The sequence below is a fragment of the Theileria equi genome, chromosome 3 (assembly GCF_000342415.1).
Source record: "Theileria equi strain WA chromosome 3, complete sequence".
Taxonomy (NCBI): Eukaryota; Apicomplexa; class Aconoidasida; order Piroplasmida; family Theileriidae; genus Theileria; species Theileria equi.
Genome location: NC_021367.1, coordinates 1,968,928 through 1,981,802, shown reverse-complemented (window position 1 = coordinate 1,981,802; position 12,875 = coordinate 1,968,928). Strand labels below are relative to the sequence as shown.

Genomic DNA, 12,875 nt, shown 5'->3' with positions numbered 1-12,875 from the left:
CCTACACCCTTGTAGACACTACAGTTTCCTGTAGGTTTGGGGAATAATCAGAACAGGCCTTTATAAATAAGATTTTTCGATTGTATTTCGACCTGACCTTGATTTCTTGACCATTTGAGTTTATCCTCTTACTGAGGATTCCAGCGAATCTCCTAGAGAGACTTACTGGTTCTTCAACGATTACTATAAGCGCCATAGTTTTATTACCGCCTTGCTTTTTAAAAGTTATGTTTATCCCCCGTCTACACTGGGTAGTTTTACAAGTCGCCACCTGTTTATATAAGAAGTTTTTTTGATTAAATTCAGGTCCACATTGCAATTCGTCCAGGGTTAACGCTAACCTTACGTCAGCTAGATTATAATAAAGTCTTCTAGTGCCAAGTATGTCATTGTTGAACTCTTTGTCGTCAGTTTGGAATGATGCACGGTAGGTTGTACCAGTTTGTTTAACGATTAGTTTGGGTCCTATTCTTCCATTATCATCATGTTTTTGTTGCTTTTTAAGAGGCAATATGTCTCCCTGTTTACTCTCTGTATGATCGCAAGCTCGTACCCATTTAGAAAAAATTTTTTGATTAGATTCAGGTAGGCATTGCCCTTCAACGAGGGATAACGTAGACCTGTTGTCAGCTACATCACTTGTTGATATTAATGTTGGATTTGTGACACCTTTTATCGTTTCAGCTCGTGAAGTTGAGATTTCACTCGCTGCAGTTTGCATTCCGACGTTGTCGTCCCCTATTGTTTTATTCAGGTGTGATGACTTCCTCTGGAGGTTCCCTCGGCTTAACAACGAGCCTACAGAAGACCTTTCCTCGGAAATCATTGTTTACGTTGCCGAATTTTGGATTTTAATGGTTACTTCTCGACCCTCTGGTCGTTTACGTGTCCTGAGTCCTTCTTTGGAGTCAGAATACAATGTTCCTTTTGGAATTAACCATTTATCGATGCCTGTGCCGTTTAACTTTTTGGAATAACCGTGAAAATGGCCATTGCCTTTATCTCTATCGGAATGGACCTCCAATGCCTATTCATCGTAGTTAAAGAGCCTAAGATGGTGTATTTTAGAGAATATATCTCTAAAATAAGAAATATCTAACAATCGATATTTTTCACCAAAAGATTTCGACTCAACAATTACGAATATGTGCCTCACTTATAAGTTTATTTTTCTTCTTATTCAATAACGTGGGAAATACAAAAGTAATTTATTCGAAATTATTTTGACCCATTCCGCTGAATAAACTGTTCTAAGGAATATTAAGTTATAAAACCGCATATAAAAGAATTGTGAGATCTCTTGTATGCTTTACAGTTGGATTAACATTGTATATACATGATTTTTAATTACATCCAATGGAAACAGTAAAATTTGTTTTCGAAAATAGGTTGAATTGCGGAAAACCAGGGATGTAAAAGTGAATGAGATATGAGAAATGCTCACTTGAAACAATATCGCTCATATCTGATGTTTTAAAAGGAAACCTTACTTTAGTATAAATTACTTTTTATCTCCGCACAAAATCAATATATCAAATAGGTTTTCATATAGATGGACAAATCTTACTTTATATTTAGAAAAAAGGAAATGTTTGGAATTATATAATTTAGATTTTTTCATCTTGGATTGAATTTCACATAGCATGTCACAAATTTCTTTGGAGAAATCAGATATATTCTCTATTGCTTCCTACTACTATAAACCTTTTTCGATTTACAATAAAAACAATCACTTTGATTTTCATCTGAGCCATAAACACATTGCCTCATGTATGGCACAAACGAACTCAGGATCGATACTGCTGTAAAGATGGACGCCAGGATAACGAACAATAGACCCGATATCCAACTCTACGACAGGAGAAATAAAAGGATATTTATAGTCGAAGTCGGAATCACGTGTCCAACTAAGGTTTCAGATACGGAATCTCATAAACAAAGGAAATACGATGTCCTTGCAAAAGAATTATGCGGCATCCATAATATGCCAGCATGCACCGTTCCAATAGTATACTCTTGGGATGGATTGGTCACAAAATACCACGCAAAGCACCTAGAGAAAATCGCGGTGCCCATAAAAATCAGAGCCTACATGCAGACTAGAGTACTACGTACCACCTTAGATTCGGTAACTCATGATCGAAGAAGAGGAGTTGAAGAAAGAGAACCAGAAGAAAAACTGGAAGAATCTAAAAGGGGTATAAAATCCACATAGTGCCTACCCAGAGCAGGAAGAGATATATAAACAAGCAAATGGCATCATGTAGGTGATTATATTTGTAAGTTAAATCCTTTGGATTTATAACTAGTAATTTACATAATAGAATAACTTATCGGCGTGAATCTACTCTACAGTGGATGTGATTCCGTTTTTGGAATTATGAAAAATCTGCAGGCGTGTGTATTTGTTATAATAAACCTACAGTTTGTAATCCTAAGGAATTATTTTCAGATGATTCACCTCTATTAATAATATATTGAGAAAAAAATCGCTTGCCTTAGGTGTAGCGAGTTTGAATCTTTAATCCAGAGTTTTGGAGCTCTTCTAAGATTAGATGAATGATTTTTAGTTAAATATAAGCTCTTTATGTTGTTTTTTAGTTTAAGTAGCTTATTTTCCTGAAATTTCAGTTACAAAATCTTCCGTATAAATTACCTTTAGTGATTGATAATTTTTGTCTAAATCTTTCAGTATAAGATCATATTCATTATGTTTCGCGTTCTAAAAGTTGGAAGATAAATTTATTCAACAAAACAAACGATTTCAATGAGCCTAGAGTTTGCCTTGTAACCAACTTTATCGATTATTTCACAGCTTGGGATGTGCTTTTTCCACTCTTCTGTCGAACTTATGGAATTCAAATTTTGGTCATCAGCATGGATAATTAAGGAGTTTGTTTTCAGTCTATCAAGAGAATATTCTACACATGCATAAGAATCATTCATTTCCATTAGTTTTGGAATAAAATCCTGGGTAGAATTTTTTATTCTAAGCAGGTTTTTTGTAATTTTAATTTTTGATTTTAATATTTCCAGGAGTTCTTTTTTATCTTGAGGAATTTCATTTAAATTTGAAACCGAGTTAAAGGCCATAGCAACACTTTTAGACTCTTTTTTTGGTAGGGTTTGGTTGTTTTGTTTTGGATTTTCCGATGTAGAAACCACCTTTGGACTTTTATGTACTGTTTCAACCCCGGTATTAATAGCTGCATCAATGCTTTTGCAAACAGCAAATATACTTGTATCATTTGGGATATTTTCATTGACACAATTATTGACGGTTGAATTATCCTTTTCTCTTTCCGGTAGACATGTAGAACGCGAAACAACTGATTTTGGATTGTTGTTATACTCATTTATCACGATAGCATTTTTTTTCATAAGCATGGTAGTAGATTCAGCATTATGACTCATATTTTCTTCCGGCTTTGGAGGGGAACGACCTACTCTTATTTTAAATTTGCTCGAGTGTTTATCAGACGGTTTATATGAAAGTGCTTCATATTCTTTGGATTTATGCCTAACACAGCCAACTATGTTATTACTCCCTAGATTATAATGGGTAGGCGGCTTAAAGCCAACTGTTATTTTCGTTGCTATCATCTTTGAACGTTAAAAATTGTCCAAAAACCTAGATTAAGGATACGAAATAACATATAATCATATGATTATGAGCCACTTGTTCCCAAAACAGCCGACTGAGATATCCTAATTCGATAGCCTTATGTTTACACGTCTGCACATATCTTTTGAGTACTTATTACCAAATCCTAATCTTCATATTATAACTGAAAACTTTCATGATGATAAAAATGATTTATACGGGAACCGTGGATTCAGTATATTAAAAGCTCCATAGCAATAAGAGCGTGATAGGGCCACCCGGGTGAATAAATTATACAAAATTCCTACTTATTGAGAAATGATTAATTACAGATGTTTATTTTAAATGTGTATACTAACTTTGATGATATAGAGGTTGCACTAGTGTAGCTTCATAGTAGCTGGTTCCGTGAAATAAGAAATCCTTAGATTCACTGTTTAACTGATGAGTATCTTATTACGTGCTTTGTTGCCTCCATCTAATTTGGGCAAGTTGGAGAACTCAGTGCTTAGCAACGAAAATTTGTATTTGTTGATACAGCTAATGGGAAAGAAGAAACGTCGAAAGGTAGAAAAGGTCATAAAAACACAAGAACACAAAGATTCATCCGTCAGGTATCTAATATCATTATCCTATGAGAATTCCATAGCGATGTTATTCGTTTGCATGACCGTGTTGGAACGCCGGAAACAACTGTGTCTATTTCTAAAACGGTCAGAAACCAGATAAATTTGGCATATAGAGGTCATATAACCAGGAAACATATCGCAAGATTTCGCAAATATAAGGTAACACTAAACAATTTGGCACATATATTGCAGATATCACAAGATTCTGGATTAACGCATGATACTTTGGAAAGATTACCTGGCTCTTTTGTAACACCGTTGACTAAGCTTCAACATCAATCCACGTTGCCACCGACTTTAGGTATGTAATAAACAACTAACTGATTATATGTAGCACACGGACGACATAACATTCCTCACGTACTGCATTACACGGTTGGTTGGTACGGAGTTGCATCTCCCTCTAAAAATCAAGTTAATCCTTGTTTTGTTTCTTTCAATATTGATGATTTAGACCTAACACCAAGGTTAGTTGATTGGAATATAAAATGGTGTAGACAGCAGGACATGCTTAAGGAAATTATCGGACAATCAAGATACGACAGAGAAAGCAATATAGCAATACTCGAATCTTATACCTTTGAAAATCTAAATCACAATGCAGCATATTTAGGTTGGTGACATTTAAACTATGCAATAATGCAGGAGATGTTCTCGAGAGATTAATTAACATTGTAAAGAGAGTTTGATTTTTGTTCGTTACCAAGTCTAAAAGAGAAGATGCTATTCATCACGTTATTTTCGTAATTTAGCGATTCAAAAATTAGTTTAACATTGTTTAATTCCTGGACAGATATTTTACTAGTTACCATCTCTGCACTAAGAGCCTCTAGGAGTTTTGTGTGCTTATATCCAAACCTATATGTTCATATGTGGCTTATTTTGCCTTTTACCTTGAGTAGGCTGTTAGTAACTTTAGCAATATGTTTGGAGGTATTATAGCGTTGTTTTTAGATAGTTTATTTAGAATAGACTCTGCTACAACTTCAAACAGTTGTTTATGTTCAAATCCACACTTTGCATACGAACCGAGCAGGTGGACATATGATGTTATAGCACTAAGTTCGTTATTCTTCAACCTACATTTATTTTCAACAGATTCTGCATCAACTAGACCGACAGAATTCCTAGTTATTTCACTTGAAATTTCATTGTTAGCAGAAATAAGAGAGTTATCACATCGGGCACAGACTATTTCTGCGACATTCTCAAATAAGCCGTTTGGACAAAATGTAAAGTAAGAAAAACTTAGGGTCAGTATTGACAGATCACGCAATGATAAAGCATTCAATCGGCCACCAAGCTGTACAGCTGCTGCATTAAACAATTCTGGGTTACGAGTCTTTATACGTTTGTAAATGTGTAACAGTTCTACCCATTGATTTGGTGTGTACAGCTCCCTTACCGCGAGTGTGTTTGAACATATGAGTGCCCATAGCTTAGAATCAAAAATTTGGAGCTTTAGGCCGCTACGCGCTACATCAAGTATCACCTTTGGTGTTGTTGGGGTATATTGACTAGAAACACTGTTTATTAGTTTATCTACAGATATCCAGTCGTCGGTTCGGATGAACTTTCCAGGGATACAGGATCTAAATATACGTTGTCGAGGAGCCTTGAAGCTACGAATGTTCATTATAACCACAAGAAAACTCTTATGTGTAGTCACACTACGGCGGTATATTTGCAAACCTCAAGTGGTAATTGTCATTTCAGCTTAGAGTTGTATATTTCGTTGAATATATCCCAAATTTCGGTCCTTTTGACACAAAATTGAACACACAGTTAAATAGTAGCACGCCAAGCTACATTCATTACGCTAGTGATAAAAATTTCTAGTACACATTGGCCAGAAATTATTGGTGGGGTTTGCACATGGAGGTTCCAACGGTGAGTACTACTTCACTCTTGGATGTACTCACCGTTGGATGCCCTATAAATCTTATTAGACATATTTGGCTATTTTTGCATTAACATATTTCCTATTTGAGGATAGCCAGTATAGGTTAAGCACTTGTTTATATATTTGGTCTGAAGGGTATAGAACGCGTGGCCAATAATGAGGGACGCACTGCGTTTTATCAATCCATCTATATCAAAGGGCATCACCTTTCTAGCATCATGTAGCAAAAATTTTGGCGCTCCGAAGCGTTTTTCAACTTCAGTTGGTGCTACTACAAAGAAGCCAGAAAACCCAAAGGTTTTTACGAATCCTGCTGATTTTAAGACTTATGTCCAAGGTCTACGCTACACAGAATTTACGACTAACCTGAACTTGATTACTGATTCACCTACCATTCCTATCTTCCAAATGCTAAAGCCAGATGGTACATTGCACGAGGGTCTTTCATCACCTTTTGAAAGCGATGAAGTCGTAAAAGAGCACTTGAAGACTATGATTTCACTTCAAATCTGGGATAACTTGTTCTATAACATCCAAAGACAGGGTAGAATATCCTTTTATATTCAGAATCAGGGAGAGGAAGCTATGCAAGTTGGTTGCGGTTTGGCATTGAAGCCTCAAGACCACATCTTTGGTCAATACAGGGAATTAGGTGTCTTATATATGAAGGGATTTACTATGCATGATGTACTCTCTCAGCTGTTTGGTACACATCAGGATGAGTGTAAAGGAAGGCAGATGCCCATTTCATATTCCAAAAAGGAAATTAACCTTCACGCTATTTGTACTCCTCTTACTTCACAATTACCACATGCGTCTGGTGCTGGTTATGCGCTAAAATTGCAAGGTGTTGATGCTTGTGCAATAACATTTTTTGGTGAAGGAGCAGCCTCAGAGGGGGATTTTCATGCTGCTATGAATTTTGCAGCTGTGAGACAAAGCCAGACTATTTTCGCTTGTAGAAATAATGGCTACGCTATATCTACACCAGTAAGAGATCAGTATATTGGCGATGGTATAGCAATAAGAGGTGTATCATACGGTATTCCTACAATTAGGGTTGACGGTAACGACTTGTTTGCCTCATATGTCGCCAGCAAACACTGCCGTGAATATTGTGTAAAACATTCCACTCCAATTTGCATGGAATTTATGACATATAGACTAGGTCACCATAGTACTTCTGATGAATCCTCGCAGTATAGAGGCCCGGGCGAACATGATGCATGGATGAAGGATGGTGTTAATCCTATAAAACGTATTTCCAAGTATTTGGAGAGCAAGGGACTTTGGACGCCTGAGGAAGAGGCTCAGCTACGCAAGAGCGCCACATCTTTGATGTTGAAGAAGATAAAGGAGATGGAGACCGTGAAGTCTCTTGATGTTATTCCTGGCATCTTTGACGATGTATATGACAAGCCACACCTACTTCTAGAGGTTTTTTAATAAAAATATTCACATAAATGTATAGGAGCAAAGACAAGAACTTAAGGATCATTTAAGTCGCAATTTTGACAAGTATGATCTTTCCAAGTTTGATGCAATTGGTGATTAGTAAAGATAAGACCCCTTTGTGCTTTTGATATAATCAACAAAAAGCAGCAATACAGATAAGCCTAAAAAGCTATAACACATAATTATATGGTAGAGTGGCATCCCATCGTTGTTTGCCTTTTTTAATGAATCCTGTGTTTTTTCAATATTTGATATAGATTCAATGACATTAGCGTTTATGTTTTCGAATAGATCTAGTTGTTCCACAAGGGTTCCAGTAAACTTTTCGAACATCGATGAAATTTCTGTTAGGCGTTGTTGGACATTATTTATAGTGTTCAGTTCATTGGCTTGTATTTCATCGCTTATATTGTTGATTAATGTTTCATGTTGCTTGATTGTAATATCAGATATTTGCTGATCGTTCATTTCAATGCCATTCAATCTATGCCTAACGGGGCTGTAGTTTCCTCTGTTGGGTGTCTTTAATCCTTTTCCCGACGGTTTCGCAATTATGCCTGGTATAGGCGATACAGCTCCAGAATTTCCTAGGTCTGATCCATAGCTCATTTCATCTGAGGTATTCTCCTCAGGATTAGATGGATAAGAACTGTCCATAGAAGGTATAAAACATGAGATGTACGACCTTGAAATTGTAGACGAATTGTTACCAGAAGCATTTAAAATATGATATTCACTTATATTTTCTGTCATTGTTTTCATACAATTAGTTAGTGAAGATTCCGTTTTAAGCCTAAATCTCTCATACTCCTGTAAATTATTCCTAACGAGTTGGAGAACATGATTAAGACAGCGCACGATACCTCTTCTATGTTCTTCTAAGTTTGTTTTACCTTCCATTTCACCATCTAAGGTGTCACTAATTTGTGATATTAATTCACCAAGTAACTTGGTGTCATGGACAATGCGATTTATTCCAACTCTGTTGAATGCACTTCTTTTTAATCTGATTAAATTGCCTATATTTGGCCTTTTTTGTAATATTATTATACTCTGAGGATTGTTTTTTGAAGTTATGCCACTAGTATTGACTAATGTGTATGGAGACGTCAGAGTATCCAGCGCTAGTAATCGATTATACAGGATAGATGATACAGACGAGAATTTATCCACAACATCACGATGTATATCATCTTTAGTGTCTATATTTGTATAGTTTTTTAGCACAGATTGCCAATAAAGAGCTACTCTTTTGAACTCATATGATCGGTCCATGTTTGCTCGGTAAGTGATTGCCAAAAATAGCCGACACCTTCCAAGTTTATTTAGGAACTAATATATATGGGATTATTATCCTTTTAGAGTAGATAAAGATAGACAGAAGATGTGTAGTGCTTCTAAACAATCTATCTTATCCTGACTATGAGTAGATCCTTAACTTTCTCCGTTTCACAAAATTTTGCGTAATCACAATGGAATCAAAAGTGTCTCCATTGGAATATAGCAAATTACTGACTGAAGAATACAGAGATAATCATAAAACACCGGATGAAAGCAGATACTCGTTAAACCATAATTTGTTACGCGTTGTAGACCTTACTACACATACCGTACGACAGTCATGGATTTTTCTATCTAAATTTCTGCCATATAATTTCTCCGACTACCTTAAAGATGGTAGTGAGTATCCAAGCTTTGATGTTATGAGGAAATACATCAAATTTTCTTCACTGGGTAACAGTTTAAAGACCACATAATCTTACATTTAGCGTATTTTTCAATGTATTCCGTTGGAACGTTGTTATGTGAAATAACATCGCATGAAACGTCAACAGTTGAAACGAACTCGCATTTCCAGAAATCTACCAAGCAAAAGAACAAGGAAGATCCGTTTTGTGTTGTAATAATTACCATAGTAGTGCTGCCACGCTTTAAAGGAATCAGGATTTGTAAGTTTACTGTATACCTAAAGATAGTATGCAGCATCAAAACTCCTGGAATATACAATAAACAAGGTTAGGGAATCTAAGTTATCAAAATTATACTCGATTGTTGATGAGAATATTGATGAAACAAGAAAGTTTTACGAGAACTTTGGCTTCGTAAAGTCGCATTTGACATTTGATGGCATCATAAAAAGTTTAGATGCGGTACATAACACTAACGACAAACCACTCTTTTCTGTAATGGAGTTGTCTATTCCTAACTAAAAGCAATGCAGTAACTGTTAGAAATATAAATTACATGATTACACAAGCTTTTCCATAAAACCCTTTAGTTGTCTATCTTTCAAGAATTCCTCGTATTCAGCCTATAAGCATTATCATTTGTAGAAAATACAAACCGGCGCACGTTTTATATAATCGACTATCCAATTCTTCAGAAAGTTCCTTTTTAGTTGGTTGTTTATAGTGTGGCAAATGAAGAGTGCGCCGGTTTTTGCGTAGTGGTTATAAAGCGCATACCAGTGCCTATGGTCTAACAAGTATCTTGGATTTCCAACTATGAAAAGGTTATTACGTGCTCTGGTAATTGCCACGTTAATTCTTCTACGATCTGATATAAAGGAGGCATCATTAACATTGGAATCTAAATCAGGGGGGTTGCTCTTACTTTTTTCAAGATAACTCTCCATCAATTTTTGGAATTGTTCCAAACTCTTTGGATCATGAGGTTCTTTGTCAATAGTTAATATGGATGGAGTTGTTAAGTCTTCTATCTTTGCATTAATTGCTTTTCTATTGCCAACATACTTTGTACGCACAGCGCTAAAAATAATAATATCCTTTTCCATACCCTGAAAACCATCTACGGTACTTATATATATTTGTGTGGCTTTAGATTCTTCTGGAGTGAGTGTTGGTGGGTTGTGAAACATTTTGATTCTTTCGTATATAGTAGATTTCAATATATCCACTTGAGCAGAATAGGGGCTAATAACGGCAATCTTTTGCTTAATTTCATCTTGAGTCATGCCTGGAACAGATAACAATATTTCAATAATTATCTCTAATAACTGGCAAACTAATTCGACTTCCATTTCATTAACGTATGAAGTATCACTTCTAGATTCTTGAGAATCAATCGCATAAAATACGGTAGGTCTTAATAGGGGAAACATTCTCCAACCTAGATGCCTTCTTGAATCTGATTCATCAGCATTTATAAGCTGATTTTTATAAAAATACATAGAAGGGAACCTAGTAATCTGCGGATCCATACGATATTGCAATTTCAAAAAATTCACAGGATACCCACATAGCTGTAGTCTTTTGAACAAAGACTGCTCATAATTTAGCTGAATTGCAGCTTTAGAACAGACGGTTGCTGATAATTGACAAGGATCCCCAACAAGTATTGCACGTTTACATCCTAGATTTAGCGGTATAAGAGTAGATAATTCCACCGCCTGTGTGGCTTCATCTATTATTAAAGTGTCAAAACAATTCGCTAATCCATAGAGCTCTTTTGATCCACAGCCTGAAAGTGTTGAACAAACGATTTCACTATTCAAAAGTATATCTTTAGCAATTGATGCCCTCTTAAAATTCATGGATTTTTCATCTTTGATCTGCAGAGAATCGTTTTTAGAGAACCATTTGTCCACCTTTGTATTTAAGCTGTACTCTATTAAATCTTCATGAAAATTTGGTCCTACACGGGTTACAGTTGGTTTATATTTGTTCCCATTAGAATCAAAAATACCTCCATCTGTAGCAACTAAACGTTTGACGATCTCATCAACTGCTGCATTTGAAGGAGCACATATTAATATGCGCCTAGTATTTTTCCCCTTAAAGTCAATTTTTATATTATTGCAACGTTTTCTTTGTGTGCTGTTCAGAGAGTCATAGATATTATAAATGCGATCATAATCATAGCCATAATCTTCATTTCTTAAGTCATCAAAATATCCACCTACATCATCACTTTCATCCTGAAAGTACCATGGATGTTTAATGTGAAATGTGTCAAATGACTGAACAATTTTTTTGTAGTCATTTTTTTTTGAACTAATAGGTGTTAATGCATATAGTATAACACTTATGATTCCAATGATTGTTGTAGTTTTCCCTGTGCCCGGAGGTCCCTGAATCAATGAAATACCGGATTGGTTCAAACTATTTGATATCGCACATAGCTGACCAGAATTGTATTTAGATTCCAAGGTTCTTTTCAGTGCATCTGGTATTTTAAAGTTCAGTAAAAGTTTGGTACAGGTATTAGGCTGGGTACACGTATTATCCATAGGTTCAAATTTCAGCAGTAAATTTCTCAATGGCATTTGTTTCATCATACAAAGGGCGTTAAATTCGCGCAATATGGTTGTAAGTGATGAGAGTTTTGCTATGTACCATTCTGATGTTCCGGATTTATGTTCTGATCCTGAATTCGCATGACCAGGGGTCTTCGGATTTAGTATAGTGCGGAATTTTTGTTGAATTGCAGATAATCTATCCAAATCCTTGTGACTACAGGTTTCGGGTGTGACGAATTTTGGAGGATACAATAGTATTTTTACAACAATCCTGTTTTTCTTTACAGAACTAACGAATCCTAGAGTGCTAACAATTCCATTCCTGTCAAGCAGATGCAAGAGCTTTGCCCCGGGACTTGCTTGTGCTTTGTCATGCTTAGACTCTATCTTCACTTGAGTATTATCCTTTCTAGTTATAGCTAGGTTGGCCTTTGTAATGCACAGACATACCAAATCTCCCGTCAAATATTCATGTTCCTCTAAGTCGAGTGAAAGTGTTATATTCCCGAATACTCCTCGAATATTACCGGATACAGGGAGAGCGTGATGAGGCATCGACATGGAATCATATTTATCCTGAGTTATGGATTCTAGACATTCGACCATGAATAACGAAAAGAAACTCGTGTGATATTTCTCAATGTTTGGTATAATAACTGGAAGCGGTTCCAATGGAAGATGCCATTTTATTTTTCTTTGTAGTTTCTGCAGATCCACATGGTTTTCCTGAATCAAATCCTTATGAAAATCGAGTGACAATATTCTTTCAAGGAGATCATCTATGGATTTGAACAGAGCAACCGCATCACTCATTGTTTTGAGTCTAGAAGGGGTGATACCACAACAGACGTAAGAATCCAGTGATTATTCTGACAAGCTAGCATTAATACGTAAAACAAAATCTTAAATAACTACTGCAGTATTAGTTGGTACTATTGTACAAAAATATGGAGATATATATACCAAGTGAATTAAGTAAACTGACTGCTGGATGGGACGGAGAGTTCTGACAGGTTTTGGAATATT

At 35.8% G+C, this 12,875-nt stretch overlaps 9 protein-coding genes across 9 annotated transcripts; 4 read left to right on the top strand and 5 right to left on the bottom strand.

The window, feature by feature from the left end:
• Position 1: 1 nt before the first annotated feature.
• BEWA_009800 (hypothetical protein) lies at positions 2-826 on the bottom strand (the record flags this gene model as incomplete). Its single annotated transcript, XM_004831175.1, has 1 exon — positions 2-826. The coding sequence occupies one exon, from the start codon at positions 824-826 to the stop codon at positions 2-4; it is 825 nt and encodes a 274-aa protein (XP_004831232.1).
• Positions 827-1,810: 984 nt separating this feature from the next.
• Positions 1,811-2,215, top strand: BEWA_009790 (hypothetical protein; the record flags this gene model as incomplete). The annotated part of the gene is made up of 1 exon (XM_004831174.1): positions 1,811-2,215. The coding sequence occupies one exon, from the start codon at positions 1,811-1,813 to the stop codon at positions 2,213-2,215; it is 405 nt and encodes a 134-aa protein (XP_004831231.1).
• A 527-nt stretch (positions 2,216-2,742) lies between these two features.
• BEWA_009780 (hypothetical protein) lies at positions 2,743-3,603 on the bottom strand (the record flags this gene model as incomplete). The annotated part of the gene is made up of 1 exon (XM_004831173.1): positions 2,743-3,603. The coding sequence occupies one exon, from the start codon at positions 3,601-3,603 to the stop codon at positions 2,743-2,745; it is 861 nt and encodes a 286-aa protein (XP_004831230.1).
• Positions 3,604-4,048: 445 nt separating this feature from the next.
• On the top strand, positions 4,049-4,854 carry BEWA_009770 (hypothetical protein; the record flags this gene model as incomplete). The annotated part of the gene is made up of 3 exons (XM_004831172.1): positions 4,049-4,218; positions 4,254-4,534; positions 4,568-4,854. The coding sequence occupies 3 exons, from the start codon at positions 4,049-4,051 to the stop codon at positions 4,852-4,854; spliced, it is 738 nt and encodes a 245-aa protein (XP_004831229.1).
• Positions 4,855-5,004: 150 nt separating this feature from the next.
• On the bottom strand, positions 5,005-6,060 carry BEWA_009760 (hypothetical protein). The gene has a single exon (XM_004831171.1). The coding sequence runs from the start codon at positions 5,867-5,869 to the stop codon at positions 5,123-5,125; it is 747 nt and encodes a 248-aa protein (XP_004831228.1). The 5' UTR covers positions 5,870-6,060; the 3' UTR covers positions 5,005-5,122.
• Positions 6,061-6,292: 232 nt separating this feature from the next.
• BEWA_009750 (branched-chain alpha keto-acid dehydrogenase, putative) lies at positions 6,293-7,582 on the top strand (the record flags this gene model as incomplete). The annotated part of the gene is made up of 1 exon (XM_004831170.1): positions 6,293-7,582. The coding sequence occupies one exon, from the start codon at positions 6,293-6,295 to the stop codon at positions 7,580-7,582; it is 1,290 nt and encodes a 429-aa protein (XP_004831227.1).
• Positions 7,583-7,607: 25 nt separating this feature from the next.
• On the bottom strand, positions 7,608-8,491 carry BEWA_009740 (hypothetical protein; the record flags this gene model as incomplete). The annotated part of the gene is made up of 1 exon (XM_004831169.1): positions 7,608-8,491. One exon carries the CDS (start codon positions 8,489-8,491, stop codon positions 7,688-7,690), a length of 804 nt encoding a protein of 267 aa, XP_004831226.1. The 3' UTR covers positions 7,608-7,687.
• A 524-nt stretch (positions 8,492-9,015) lies between these two features.
• BEWA_009730 (hypothetical protein) lies at positions 9,016-9,826 on the top strand. Its single transcript, XM_004831168.1, has 3 exons — positions 9,016-9,325; positions 9,361-9,540; positions 9,575-9,826. Exons 1-3 carry the CDS (start codon positions 9,064-9,066, stop codon positions 9,799-9,801), a joined length of 669 nt encoding a protein of 222 aa, XP_004831225.1. The 5' UTR covers positions 9,016-9,063; the 3' UTR covers positions 9,802-9,826.
• BEWA_009720 (hypothetical protein) lies at positions 9,822-12,662 on the bottom strand (the record flags this gene model as incomplete). The annotated part of the gene is made up of 2 exons (XM_004831167.1): positions 9,822-9,902; positions 9,936-12,662. The coding sequence occupies 2 exons, from the start codon at positions 12,660-12,662 to the stop codon at positions 9,840-9,842; spliced, it is 2,790 nt and encodes a 929-aa protein (XP_004831224.1). The 3' UTR covers positions 9,822-9,839.
• Between the last annotated feature and the right edge of the window lie 213 nt (positions 12,663-12,875).